Consider the following 15,331-nt stretch of genomic DNA (forward strand, 5'->3'; position numbering starts at 1 on the left):
CCGGCCCCAATTAAATGTTTGCCTTTGTTAGAGTAGCCTTGGTCATGGTGCCTGTTCACAGCAATAGAAACCTTAACTAAGACACGGTTCTTGAAGAGGATGGAGTTCCTAGCACCCATGGCCAGCAACTCACCATAACTCTTGTTCCAGGGATCTGGTGCCCTCTTCTGGCCTTTAAGTGTATACACACCACACACACACACACACACACACACACACACACAGAGAGAGAGAGAGAGAGAGAGAGAGAGAGAGAGAGAAGCACAATAGCTCAGGACTCTTCTTATGTAATCACCAATGATATCACAGGAGCTCCACCATGTAACTTCCTATAGATCTAACTATAATAATTTACTCTGTGTGTGTGTGTGTGTGTGTGTCAGATCTTTGATTACAGACAGTCATGAGCTGCCATGTAGATGCTAGGAATTGAACCGGGGTTGCTGAGCCATCTCCCCTGCTCCCTAACTCACTCTCAGAAGCCGCAGTTCCAAATACCTTTGACGCATGCTTTGAGGGAATTAAAGTGTCTAGACATGAGGTTTACATTGAAGGCACAATGAGGACTCACTCTACAGGACAAGAGCTGTGTCTGCTAACAGTACTGGTCCAGGCAGGAAGGGAGCCAGGAAGCAAACACTGCCTCTTCTCTTGCTTCCCACCTCATTTAGGGCTTCCCATTGACTGAGTCTAACCAGAAGCTGGCAGGATGGGGTCCTTTAGAAGTTAGACTCTTGGGCCCGAGGACATAGCTCAGTTGGTATAGTACTTGCCTAACATGCACAAAGCTCCAGGTTCTATCACATACAGTGTGCAGGTTGACACACTTCATCTCAGCACTCAGGTGGTAGAGGCAGGAGGGTAAGAGTTCACGGTCATCCTTAGCTAAAGTGATGAGTTCAAGGCCAGCCTGATGTGGAAGACCTTGTCACCCCAGAAGTCTTCTGAGACCCAAAAGATGAAATGAAGACAGGGAGAAGGTGTGGATGGAGACTAGCCAATGTGATTGGAGGATGAGGGCCCAGCATGTTGGGTGTGAGCAAACTCAAAGTCCTTGATCAGGGGACGGAGGGTGGTTAAAATGGTCAAGAACGCTTGTTCTTCCAGAGGACCCTGATCTGGCTCCTAGCACCTCCATTGTGACCCACAAACATCCATAACTCTAGTTCTAGGCTGACTTCTATGGGCACTCAGCACACTCAGCATGCACATACACGTGTGCAGGCAAAACATTCAAAAATCTAAAAATTAAAAAAAATAAAAATATAATTCTTGACCGTGTGCCCAGTTGTCCTTGGGACAGTGGACAGTAATAAGTAGGCTTAGGGTATATGTGATGGTTTGTATATGCTTGACTCAGGAAGTAGCACTATTAGGAGGTGTGATCTTGTTGGAGTAGGTGTGTCACTGTGGGTGTGAGCTTAAGAGCCTCATCCTAGCTCCCTGGAAGCCAGTCTTTTCCTAGCAGCCTTCAGATGAAGATGCAGAGCTCTCAGCTCTGCCTGCACCATGCCTGCCTGGATGCTGTCATGTTCCCACCTTGATGATAATGGAGTGAACCTCTGAACCTGTCAGCCAGACCCAATTAAATGTTGTCCTTGATAAGATTTGCCTTGGTCATGGTATATCTGTTCACAGCGGTAAAACCCTAACTAAGACAGTATGATACATGAGACACAAAGAAACTGAAACCCTTCCTTTCTTTTCTTTGCAAGTGTCAATTGGCTGAGGTTGGCCTCAAACTCTCTAAGTAGATGAGAGTGTCCTTGAACTGCTGATCCTTTGACTCCACCTCGAAAGTGCTTGGGTTAAAGGCATGTACCATGATACTGCTTTATGTGGTACTGGGGATCAACCCATAGCCTCACTCGTGTTAGGCAAGCACTCTGAGCTGCATCCCCATCCAAGGGTTGGCTTTTTAGTGGTGAAAAGCCCGTTAACTCTTCTTCGCTTTGGTCCTGACTCTTGTGCTCCCTTCACTCCAGCGGAACCCTCCCAGCCTCCCAACGGCAGCTGGCCCCTGAGTCCGAACGAGAGTGATGCTGAAACCGCCCCGGTGGCCAGCCTCACCTTCTCCTCCTACTACCAGCACTCCTCTCCGGTGGCCGCCCTGTTCATCGCAGCCTACGCGCTCATCTTCCTCCTCTGCATGGTGGGCAACACCCTGGTCTGCTTCATTGTGCTCAAGAACCGGCACATGCGCACTGTCACCAACATGTTCATCCTCAACCTGGCCGTCAGCGACCTGCTGGTGGGCATCTTCTGCATGCCCACAACCCTCGTGGACAACCTTATCACCGGTGAGTATGACCAAGGGGCAGCAGGAAGGCCCTCCTCACCCTTCGCTTCGCTTCCACTTTCCAACTAAAGACTGACGCGGAAGCCAGCAAGACAGAGATCACCAAGCCTCACAGCCAAGGGGCCGTTGTCTCAAACTCTGACCGAGAGGTGAATAAGAATAACCAACCTAATGGGCTAATCAATGCCAGGCATGATGTATGATTTGTAAGTTATCTTAATTAATCCCTAGAATAAGCCAACCAAGCATGCTTTGTTATTTAGCCTCATTTTACGGATGAGGAACCAAGCTCAGAGCAGTTAAGGGGCTGGTCTGTAATTATTTACCTTGTCAGTGTCAGGGCCAGTGTGCTCATACCCCTGTGTCTATTTGTATCTCCTTTGGCCACACCCTTGGAGAGAGTTCCCATGGACAGAATTAGACAGGGGAGGAGTAGGAGGTGGGCAACTTTCTTCTGCACGAAGACCTGGAAATCCACTCCTGCCATCCATCCTCCCATAGAAGACGCTCTTGTCCTGCAGGTCTTGAGCTCCCATTGGCTGGAAGACTCGGGAGTAGGGACTGGCTGACCGCTGAGTGGGACTGGGTAAAAGGTCTTTAAATGGAAGTAGACCATCACCTGCAAAGTCCCACAGTTGTCAGAATGTCACACACTCATCTCTGATGATAAACCTGTCTTGTCTTAACATCAGAGTTTGGAGACTCAAGCTGTGGAGACCCTACAGGTCTAAGGGGGAAGATCCCCTGGCTCTTAGGGTTCTCAGCTGTTCCTAGGGGGTCCTCCTAGGTCTGCGCGCCCTCTTTATAGTGGCTCTGATGACGCAGGCCCAGGGAGGGGAAGCCTGAGGTGTGCAGGTTCCTGGACCCTAAAGTGAGATGATGGAGAGGCTCTGGCTGTATGCCTGGTGGAGACTTGACTCTCTGTTGAGTTCTGATCCCCGCAGAGATGCCAAATACAAACCGTGTAACCTTCTTCCAGTACCCGCAGATAGTCTAGATCTAGATCTGGCCTACAAGTCTCCAAAGGGTATTTACAGTATAATTATTTATGTGACATTTTCGAAGGCCAAATCGTATTTTCTGTACCCAGAGATAGCAAATTGACAGATTCAGGAGATGGAGGGAGGGTCCAGTAATGAAGGACCGAGTGGAAGCTTCCTGGAGTGATGCAATATTTATGTATCTTGATGGACGCTGCCTGGCTGCATGTGTGCCTCAAACCTGTGCACCTGTGTGCCCAAAACAGTGGGGCTTATTGTTTGTTGAAAATAGTTCCAGTGTGAAACATGCCCATATTTTAGTCCATTTCCATGCTTGGATATACATGATGGGTGTCAAGATGGCTGAGCAGGTGAGTGACTGGATGGTCCCCAAGTCTCTTTCCCCGAGCCCCATAAAGTAGAAAGAGAAAGCCTACTCCTGCAAGTTGTCCTCTGACCTCTGTGCATGCATGCACGTGCACACGCTCGCACACACACACACATCAAATGGGATTTTTTTTAAAAAAAGAGAAGGGCTAGAGAGATGGCTCAGTGGTCAGAGAGATGGCCAAGTGGTTAGAGAGATGGCTCACTGGTTAGAGAGATGGCCCAGTAGTTACGAGTGTGTACGGCTCCCTAGAGGCGCTCTCAGCTCCCACGCTGGTTAGCTTACAGATGACTAGCTCCAGTTCAGGAGCTCCAACACCACTTTCACGTGCACCTGTGTTCATGTGCACACACCTAAACACAGAGATGCAGATATACACATATAGAAATACACTAAAAATAAGGTTAATCTTCTTTTTAAAAAGTCATGTGGCCTCCTAGAAGAACGACTCTGTGGCTGTAAGGGAGTCTTTGTTGGTAGGTACTTTTTAAATGGGAGTGTTTGCCTATTCTAGTATGCATGTATGTATGTGTGTATATATTTATTGTGTATGTATTTGTGTATATTTATTTATTTGGTTTTTTTGAGACAGTTTTCTCTGTATAGACCTCGAGCTAGCTCTGCAGTCTTAAACTCAGAGATCTGCCTGCCTCTGCCTCCTGAGTGCTGGGTTTAAAGGCGTGGACCACCACTGCTCTGCTATTTTTAAATTTTTTTTTATCTTATTTTATGTGTATGGGCATTTTGCTTAATGTATACACGTGTGCCCCATGCGTCTCTGGTGCCTGCAGAGACTTGAGGGGGGCATCAGATCCCCTCAAACTGGAGTTGTAGATGGTTCTGAGTCACTGATGCTAGGAACCAAACACAGGTCCTCTGCAAGATCAACAAAGAGCTCTTGGCCACGGAGCCATCTCTCCAGCCCCTTGAAACAATTTTAGACTTAAAGTAAAATAGCGAAGCTAGCATAGAATCTTGGCATATGCTTTGCTCTCCTTCCCCAGCAATCACAATAGAGTAAATACCTGGAGAAAGCTTCCGTGTGTTGATAACTCATCAGGGTTGGGTGGTCTTTTGGCTTTTTGGTTTTGTTTGTTTTGGTCTATTTTAAATTTCACTAGTGTCCCCTAAATGTCATTTTCTAGGAGTTTGAACCATAATTCCAAGAAACACAACCGAAATGCTCAAATCTTGAATGGTGGAGCCAGGTGTGATATTCTGAATGAACTCAAGAGGCCAGCCTGGGGCTATGCAGTGAAACTGAATCTCAAACAGAAAACAAGCATCAATCACAAGGTCATGACAATAACAGCCATGGAACAGCCGCTTCAGAGGCTGCCTTAACAATAAAGTAGGCAACAGGAGCTTGTATTGCTGCAAGCATAAACACTCAGGTACTCAAATGATATGTGTGTGAGGCGATCACAGGTCTGAACAGCGCATTCTGTTCATAATGGGTCTAAAGTGAAGGTTGGGAATTGTATGCATTCCACTTTAGAACTGTGGATTCCTGGATTGCCATGGATGTCTTGGTCATTGTTTTCATGCTCTGAAGAGGCACTGTGACCAAGGCCACTCTTATGAAAGAAAGTATGTAATTGGGCTTTGCTTACAGTTTCAGAGGTTAGTCCATTGTCATGGTGGCCGAAGGCAAGGCAGCACAGAGGTCAGTAAGAGCTGCATCCTGACATAGGCAGAGAGAGGAGAATTGGGCCTGTCATGGGCTTTTTAAAACTTCAGAGCCCACCCCAGTGACTCACTTCCTCCAACAAAGCCACGCCTCCTAATCCTTCTAATCCTTTCTTAGGGTTCCATGCTCCGGTGACTAAGCACTCCAATAGATGAGCTTCTGGGGCCATTCTTTTTTTGAGGGGAGGGGGTTTCGAGACAGGGTTTAGCCCTGGTTGTCACTCTTTTCTTTTTAAATTAATTTATTTATTTCACGTATGTGAGTACATTGTTGCTGTCTTCAGACACACTCGAAGAGGGTATTGAATCCCCATTACAGATGGTTGTGAGCCACCGTGTGGTTGCAGGGAATTGAACTCAGGACCTCAGGAAGAGCAGTCAGTGCCCTTGATCGCTGAGCCTTCTCTCCAGTCCCTGGAACTCACTTTGTAGACCAAGCTGACCTCAAACTCAGAAATCTGCCTGCTTCTGCCTCCCAAGTGCTGGGATTAAAGGCATGCTCCACCACTGCCCAGCTCTGGGGGGGTCGTTCTTATTCAAACCACCACACTGGCAGAAAACTCAAATCTTCTGGGGACTAGAGTGACTGTCAGATGTTACCCTGTGGTTCAAGCAAGTCTGGAATTTGCTATGCAACCAGGCTAGCCTGGCATGTGTGATTCTTCTCACAACTCTGCCTTCTGAGCCCTGGGGTGGCAGCTGTGTTCTGGCTCCTCTGACTCTTAAGACGTTTGGTGGGCTCCACCAAAACCTTTGATAGGCCACTTCTATATAGAGTTATAGACAGTGGCCCCGGGGGAAGATTTTTGAGAAATTTTGTTTCCCGTAAATGCAGACATCAAAAAGACATCACTAAATTTTATTTATTTATTTATTTATTTATTTATTTATTTATTTATTTTGCAGACACAGATAAGGTCAGTGTGGCAACAGTGCACACACTCTTGGAGCCAGGTTTACAAAAGAAGATACATAAATCAGAACTCTCTGAAAGTCCGTGTATAGTTTATGTTGCCAGTATCCAAAATGGTGTGAAAGTCAAATATCCAGCATTAAGAAAATCTTACTTTGGGGGTGGGGCAAAAAAATAAAAATAAAAAAAGAGGAAGGAAAGCGGGCTGGCTAGGTCTGGAGAGATGGAGATGGCTTAGCAGTTAAGAATTAAGATTCCCTTGCAGAGGAGCCATGTTCAATCCCCACATGGTGATGTGTTCAATTGCACCCATGGATCACAACCTGTTAACGGTTTCTAGCTCCCTCTTCTGGCCATTGCAGGTACTACATATACTTGGTACACATACATGCAGGCAAAACACTCATAACTAAATATAGATCTTTTTAAAAAGGTTGATAATGTAAAATAGTGAGAAGTAAAACTTTAAAAAAAGCAAAAAGTTTCAACATATGAAAATATGAAAAAGTGGTACTTCAGGGTTATATTGTAAGCAGCCACACAGAGGTCATACCTAAGGGCTGGCAAGCCCCGCTATCATCAACCATCTGCTGACTGTCTTGGAGTGCAGTAAACAGTGAGAGGCAGATCTTCCTCGATTTTCCAGCAGCCACTCCATTTTGTTTCTCTTATCTTTAATTTTTAACGGTTTATTTATTTGTATGTACCAGTGCTGTATCTGCACGTACACCTGCATGCCAGAAGAGGGCATGAGATCCCATTACAGATGGTTGTGAGCCACCATGTGGGTGCTGGGACTTGAATTCCAGACCTCTGGGTGAGTAGCCAGTGCTCTTAACCACTGAGCCACCTATCTAGCTCCCCTTATTTTCAGGTTTTAAAATGACATTTTATTCTTGCTCTCTCTGTATGTGTGTGTGTATCTGTTACTTTGTGAGGCATGGGAATGCATGTAGCTTAACACACATGTAGAAGTCAGAGGACAGCTTATAGCGCTATGCAGCATAGATTCTCTTCTTCTGCTATGTGGGTCTTGGATTGAGTTTAGGCTTGTGGCAGGAGCTGACCTTGACCGCCTTGGTGTAGTCTAGGGTGAACTTGAACTCCTCCACCTCTGGATTATGGTAATTACAGGCCCATGCCCTATGCTTCACTCTCATGCATGTTCTGTGTGGTAGGTCTTCCTCGTCTTACCCACTCAGGCTCACAGTCTCTCCTGAAGATATCCTTACTGTCGCAACCAAAACAATGTCTTTCCAGGTTCCCAGGTGCTCTGCCTTCCTGACGTGGATGAAGGTATCCTGGGACAGCCTGGGGCACACTGATACTCCTTCCCTAGAGCCTTCCGCGGAATTTGAAGCTTTCCGCTTTGGTTTTTAGGGTTTCGATATTTAGGAGTTTGGTACTTGCGGAAAGTTGCTTTGGGGAGTTTAGACTCAATCTTTCTGGTGTTCTGGATTCTGACTAGAACCACTTGTCTCACCCAACGTCAGACCTAGGGTCTCTAGCTAATTTTAATTGTTTCCTTCCTTCTTTTCGAACCCCAGTGCTAGGGATTAGAATTAGACTTCAACCATACTTTATCATTAAACTACATTCTCAGCCATATGTATGTATGTATATATATATATATATATATATATATATATATATATATATACACACACACATATATATACATACATACATATTTTTTTTGAGGCTGGAGAGATGGCTCAGTGGTTAAGAGCATGTGCTGCTCTTGCAGAGGACCCATGTTTGGTTCCTAGACCCCACACGATGGCCCACACCATCAGTGAACTCAGTTGCAGAGGTTCTCAAGTCCCCTCCAGCCCCCAGGGCTCCAGGCATGCATAGAGTGCACACATGCAGGCAAACACTCATACACATAAAATAAAATATAAAAAACCTTATTAACTTACTCACTCGTGTGTGTGTGTGTGTGTGTGTGCACGTGCGCGCGCATGTGCGCGTGGTGTGTTTGAGTGTTTATATGTTCACCATACATGTGTAGGTGCTTGTGAAGGTCAGAATCAAATCCCATAGTCCTGGACTTATTACAGGTGGTTGTGAGCCGCTGTTGTGGGTGCTGAGAATTGAACCCCAGTCCTCTGCAGGAACAACAAGTGCTCTTAACCACTGAGCCATCCCTCCAACCCCTTGGTCTCTTTTTGATTTTTTTTTTTTTTTGAGACAGGGTCTCTCTGTGTAGCCTTGGCTGTCCTGGAACTCACTTTGTAGACCAGGCTGGCCTCGAACTCAGAAATCCACCTGCCTCTGCTTCCCAGGTGCTGGGATTAAAGGCGTGCACCACCACGACCGGCTCTCTTTTTTATTTTATTTTGTGTATGTATGCTTACGCACGCATGCATGCATGCATGTATGTATACATTTTTTTCATGTATGTGTGAGTGTATGCATAGGTGCGGAGGCCTGAGGTTGACATCTCCACCTGAGTAGCTGGGATGACAAGTCTGTGCTACCCAGGCCAGCTTATCATAGTGTTTCCTTAGCTCTCTCCAATCAGCCCTAGGTGCCAGGTCATTACGTCACATGCTTGGAAGCTGCTCTTCCGTTATTTGCAATATGAACATTTTTGTTGTTTTCTCTGATGCCAGGACCTGCACTTTGGCCCTGGGATCCTTGACTAAGGATGCTGCGTGGCTAGGGCATCTGTAAAGCAACCTCTTCCCCCTGTCTTTAAAGGACAGATGTTTGTATAGTAAAGCTGGGGTCAGGTTGGGTTCTCTAGCACTACAGATGCAGAGCAGAACCTCAGGGAGATGCTCTTTTGGTCCAGCACTGGAGGGTGTGTGTGGAACTTGTCTCAGACGGAGGCCTCTACAGGTGAGCAGTCTCAGGCCGTAAACATCCTAAACATCCAGGAAGGAGTTGCTAGTCTTTTCATACATTGGTCACTCCATCATAAACACTCTGGAACCAAGCCTAGTGGCACTCACGTTAAATCCTAGCACTTGGGAGGCAGAGGCAAGCAGATCTCTAAGTCTGAGGCCAGCTTGGTTTACAGAGTGAGTTCCAGGACAGCCAGGGCTACACAGAGAAACCCTGTCTTGAAAAAAAAAAAAAACACAACAAGAAAAAGAAGGGGGGGGAATCATTTTCTGATTCGTGAGGAACGTGCTGGCATTCCTCTTGAGCCTGGCCCATATGACATGGCTTTGTCAATGTCCTGTAGGTCCAAGCTTTGGAGCCTGCTATGCCCATGTCGACAATATTCATTTACTCAGAACTTCACTCCTTCCGTGCGTCCTCTGCTCCCTACACCTTGATTAGATTCAGTTGAGCCATTGAGGGAGAACAGCGTGGATCCGTGGGCAAGGCACAGATGAGAGCCGAGCCTTTTGCTCGATTGCTTAGGTAACTGCTGTCTCTAGGCTGTGAAGCCAGCACTTCCCCCTTTCTAATTATGAAGTACCCTACGGGGTGATCCTCTGAGACCATGCAAATGTCACGGCTCGTTATATTTTTGTACCGACTTCATAGTGTTGCCACCCACAACACTGCTTCTCATCCTGATCCCTCTTAATGACATTCACATCCTCTGTATTTACTAATTGGCTCTCTGCTTCCTGGCGTTTAATCCAACATGACTGTTTATTTTGTTGCTTAAACTGTTCTAGGTCTGGCAATTGCAATTGGAAGCTCACAGCCGCTGGCTTCTGTGTCCTTCCCATATACAACCATCATGTTTGGAGTATTTCCTTCCTTCTTCATTCCACAGAATGTTCTAGATCATCTCACAGTTTTCTTACACCAGCCCTGGAATTAACTAGTTCTTTTAAAAGCCTTGTTTCCTTTGATTGGCCTGCACTATTTATTTCTATTTTATGCGCATGCGAATTCTACTCGCATGCCTGGTGCCCACAGAGGTCAGAAGAGGGCATCAGAGCTCCTGGAGTTAGAGAGTTATGGATGTTGAAAGCCACCATACGGATGCTGGGGACTGAACCAGAGTCCTCTGCAAGAGCAACAAGTTGTCTTAGCTGCTGAGCCATCTCCACAGTCCAAGGAGTAGAGTATAAGCAAAGGTCTGACTTCCTGGGGGTGCTTATCAGGGTTAGAGTGGCTTGATTCTAGACTCTGAAGGAACAGAGCTGGGACATGCATGCAAATTGCCATAGAGTTCTTTGACACATGTCTTTTTTTTTTTTTTTTTTTGAGACAGGGTCTCACATGTAGCCTTGGTTTCCCTGGAACTTTCTATGTAACCCAGGCTGACCTGGAACTCAACAGAGATCTGTCTTCCTCTGTTTCCCAAATGCTGAGATTAAAGACATGCATCACCACACCCAGCTCCGTCTTCACTCCTGTGTCTGGCCATGTGCCTGTATTTCAGAAATTGTGCTCCATACTAATACTTCAGATTCCAATCCAATCTCAGAAAATGTATTTTAACGCCTCCCTTATTTGTAGCTTTCTTCTCAGTGAGAACAAAAATCTTTGTTTATCCACAGCCTGTTTATTTATCTGTTTGGTCCACTTCAGTATACAGGTGTGATAATAATATATACGCTGTGGATATATGATAATGATGATAGGGTAATAACAGAGCTACTTCGAGGAAGGAACGGCCTCCCTTCTGGGCTGGATAATAGGCTCCAGACATCAGGCAGGGCTAGATGACATGAAGGTCATTGACACAATCAGCTGTCAACTAAAGGCCATCTTCCTAAAAGTAGTGTTCACACACTGGTTGGCTCCTTGGTCACAGTCACAGAGACCTCACAAGCCCTCACAGCACGAGGATCAATGAGCCGTGTTTTCGGGAGACATTGGCTACATGGCAGGTGCTATGCATTTTGTTGACTAGGCATCTCTCACCCTGTGGGGACCTCTGTCATTACAGGTTGGCCTTTTGACAATGCCACATGCAAGATGAGCGGCTTGGTACAGGGCATGTCCGTGTCTGCATCGGTTTTCACGCTGGTGGCCATTGCCGTGGAGAGGTGAGAACCTTCCTTGGGTAATTCTGGGTAATTCTGGGACTGGCACATTGGACTAGCTAGGTGGCTGTAGGGAGAGATCGGTTGAGAATACCACCCCATCCCTTTCTGGGAGGCAGAGGCCACTCCTGAGAAGGTCTCATAGCAATTTCTGGGGTCTGCTCAAGGCAGTCTGCATCCTGGGTACCAGGAGTCCCACCTCTCCTTTGTTTAAGCCCTGGGAAGCCAGAGCTAGAGGAGCCTGTCTGCAGATGGGCTTGGCATAGCTGGGAAGGACCGACCTTTTTTTGTTTCTATATTCTATCTACTTGCTGGTGTCTGGAAGCCCTGGCTTTACTCAGTCTGCATGTCTGTCACTTCTGATCATTCAGCCTTTGCCGCCAGCAGAGGCTAGAGTAAGAATCGCTCTGGATGATAAACGGTTCTGTACGTGTGGCCAAAGTAAGCTTAAGCTTTCCTTCTCAGAACACACAGCTGTGACCCCACCCCTGCTCCTCATTAAGTAGCTCAGTATGGCAAGGATGGCTCAGTGTGGGGAGGGATGGCTCAGTGGTTAAGAGCACTGACTGCTCTTCCCAAGGTCCTGAGTTCAATTCCCAGCAACCACATGGTGGCTCATAACCATCTTTAGTGAGAATCTGGTGCCCTCTTCTGGTCTTCAGTCATGCAGTACATACAGGAGACTGTTGTTTAGCTATGAGAGAGAGAGAGAGAGAGAGAGAGAGAGAGAGAGAGAGAGAGAGAGAGAACGAACAGGGCACAGTTGTGTGACTGTGGTATCTCTGACCAGGGAGTAGAATGCTTGTGGCTTACAAACCCAGAACAGTGCAGGTTGGCAAAAGTTTCTGCACGTATTGTAAATGCCCGAGGGCTTGGCTAACCTCAGTTTTAGACGGAAGGCAGTCAGGATCTAGCAAATAGTTCTTCTCCAATCATTTGGGGGGGGGCAGGGGGCTGTCAATAGGCTCCACCACTGATCCACTCCCCAGCCCCAGCTCCTGAGGTTTTCAGGAGTCCATAAACAGCTGAAAGTTACACCTGTTACATTTGTGATGCGCGTGATGCGCTGGTCAAGTGGCTCAGTGGCTCAAGGTATGGTCGCCAAGCCTCTTGACCTGAATTCCATTGCTAGGACCACGTGGTAGGAAGAGATTGCTAACTGCTGTAGTTGTCTTTTGTGTGGAGAGGGAGAAAAGACTAAGCGAAGGGAGAGGGAGAACTAAGCACTAAATACGTGTTTTTAATACGTGTTTTTTAAAAAAGCGTTTGTATATTTGCCTAGTCCGGCTTCCTAAGCACAGAGTGTTTATCACAGACTGGGCTGTGATGCCCGCTACTGAATAAAAGAAAAAGGAATAAAGGAAAGTCCATGACTGCTCCTGGATATGGTGGAGGAGAAAGCTTATTATAGATATGTGGGTGAGAACGGCCAGAGGCAGGGACATCTCAGAGAGTCCAGAGTGGTCTTGATCCTGAACCACGTGGGGAGAGGGGGAGGGGGGAAGGGGAAGGGAGAGAGGGAAACCAAGTACAGCAGCCATGAGGCCAAAGGTGCAAAAGGAAGGGGGAGGTAACCGAAAATGTGTAGGTTATATAGGGAAGAGCCTCTGCGGGAAGGGCAGCCCAGTGTCTGGGCTGGAGAGTTCAGGGTAGAGGGTGGGGTAGGTCAGCTATACCCAGTAACAGGTAGCAACCAGGGATGCTGGGTGAACCTAGAGGCCAGGTCCGCTTTGATATGGTAAATAGGGACCTCAGCGGCCAGTCCTGGGTTGAACCCTTAGTACTGCCAGCTAATCTGTCTTAAAATAAAGATCTAAGCCTCTGGAGAGAGGTCGTTCCTTCCTCATCTATTCCACTAAATCCACCTAAAGCCAGAACAATTTAGCCGGACTGAGATGCCTCCTTCGCAAAAGACAAACCAATTTACTTGTAAATTAACCTGATTAGTGCCTAAGCAGTCCTCGGATGCTGCCTAAGTGTAGTGATGAATGTTAGTCGTTTTCCAGTAGCACCCGAAACTGCCTCAAGTAGGGTGAAGAATGTCACGTGCCCTCTTCCAGTGGCCCCTAGTCAGGTCATCTCTGGCCCGCTGGGCCTCCAGGGATCCTCCCAGACACTTCCTCTGTTTCTCTTCCTACCCCTTCGCCTGCAGGTTCCGCTGCATCGTGCACCCTTTCCGTGAGAAGCTGACCCTCCGGAAGGCGCTGCTCACGATCGCGGTGATCTGGGCGCTGGCGCTGCTCATCATGTGTCCCTCGGCAGTCACTCTGACCGTCACGCGAGAGGAGCATCACTTCATGCTGGATGCTCGCAACCGCTCCTATCCTCTCTACTCGTGCTGGGAGGCCTGGCCCGAGAAGGGCATGCGCAAGGTCTACACCGCCGTGCTCTTCGCGCACATCTACCTGGCGCCGCTGGCGCTCATCGTGGTGATGTACGCGCGCATCGCGCGCAAGCTGTGCCAGGCCCCCGGTCCAGCGCGCGATGCGGAGGAGGCGGTGGCCGAGGGTGGCCGCGCGTCGCGCCGCAGGGCCCGCGTGGTGCATATGCTGGTCATGGTGGCGCTCTTCTTCACCTTGTCCTGGCTGCCACTCTGGGTGCTGCTGCTGCTCATCGACTACGGGGAGCTGAGCGAGCTGCAGCTGCACCTGCTGTCCGTCTACGCCTTCCCGTTGGCACACTGGCTGGCCTTCTTCCACAGCAGCGCCAACCCCATCATCTACGGCTACTTCAACGAGAACTTCCGCCGCGGCTTCCAGGCTGCCTTCCGGGCACAGCTCTGCTGGCTTCCCTGGGCCGCCCACAAGCAAGCCTACTCCGAGCGGCCTGGCCGCCTCCTGCGCAGGCGGGTGGTGGTGGACGTGCAACCCAGCGACTCGGGGCTGCCATCGGAGTCTGGCCCCAGCAGCGGGGTCCCAGGGCCTAGCCGGCTGCCATTGCGCAGTGGGCGTGTGGCCCACCAGGATGGCCCGAGGGAAGGTCCTGGCTGCAACCACATGCCCCTTACCATCCCAGCCTGGAACATTTGAGGTGGTCCAGAGAGGGAAGGTCCTGTAGGCCTGTGGCCCTGACCCTTTACTATGATGCCTAGGCACAATAGCAGTATTAGAAGAGGGTGCCAAGATGCCTCCTTTATAAAAAAAAAAAAAAAAAAAGAGACAGTGAGGCATTGAGACCCAGGGAGAGGTGACAAGGTCTCACCGTTGGGAATCCCACTTGACCCAGACTCCAGTGAGTCTCCCCAGGAAAATGTGTCACTAGGTGGTTAGGAAGAGGTGACTACTTCTACACTCTGAGCCCCTGTGACTGGGTCCCCTGTGCTGTGTTGCTGAGAGAGCTCCCCTTGGCCCTTTCCTGGGAAACATCCAAGCTCTCCGCTTGCCAGCGCCAGTGTTTTGAGTTGTTTCCAGGAAGTGCCATACCAACTTCAGCATGTCACAACTGAGCAGCTCCAAGAAGAACCCTAGGGAGCCCGCTTAAATGGCAGGACGCACTGGGTTGAGCCTAAGAGAGACTCCCCTCCCCTCAAAAAACGAGGCAGTGAGGCATTGAGAAAGCCAGGCAGAGCTTCCAACAGTACCAAGAGCTCATGGGTGGCAGGCAAGGGGAAAAGGAAGACAGCACAATGCCAACTCTCCCCTCAGGAAATATCTTAGTGGGCCGGTGAGCATGAACCTTTGTCCGGGCATTTCTTCCTTGTTTACTGGGAAGGAGAAGTTGGTCAGTTGGGATGTGGTGAGTCCCCTGCACGACACAGACAAACTCTTCCACCGTGTGACTCCTCTCCTGAAAGCAGAGGAGAGTAGGAGAGCCTGCATGCACGACCATCTTGACAGATGCACGTACCCCAGCTCTCATCGTACAGTCACCTTGGCAGAGCACAGCTTCTCCCCAGGTGGTGAGGAAATGGCTTGCCCCTGACGGGTTTCTCCTGCCGCTTCAATCATGTGCACTTAACTGGACACGTTCTCGCTTCCATTACCACAGTTGCCAGGAATTTTAGGAATTTAAAAAAAAGAGGGGGGAGGTGACATTTCAAGGGTCCAGGGCTCTGAGCTCCTGCTGATTCCTTAACACGCTCTGGCTGTCCCTTTGCTG

The 15,331-nt window shown here is 48.4% G+C and overlaps 1 protein-coding gene across 1 annotated transcript in view; it reads left to right on the forward strand.

The window, feature by feature from the left end:
• Positions 1–14,315, forward strand: part of Npffr1 (neuropeptide FF receptor 1) — a 31,649-nt gene extending 17,334 nt beyond the window's left edge. The window contains exons 2-4 of the mRNA XM_021175044.2: positions 1,986–2,300; positions 11,137–11,236; positions 13,386–14,315. Coding sequence (XP_021030703.1) covers positions 1,986–2,300; positions 11,137–11,236; positions 13,386–14,262 — 1,292 coding nt within the window. The 3' untranslated portion in view covers positions 14,263–14,315. The remainder of the gene's footprint in view (positions 1–1,985; positions 2,301–11,136; positions 11,237–13,385) is intronic.
• The last annotated feature ends 1,016 nt before the right edge of the window (positions 14,316–15,331 follow it).

Source organism: Mus caroli, chromosome 10, assembly GCF_900094665.2.
Source record: "Mus caroli chromosome 10, CAROLI_EIJ_v1.1, whole genome shotgun sequence".
In the NCBI taxonomy this organism is placed as follows: Eukaryota; Metazoa; Chordata; class Mammalia; order Rodentia; family Muridae; genus Mus; species Mus caroli.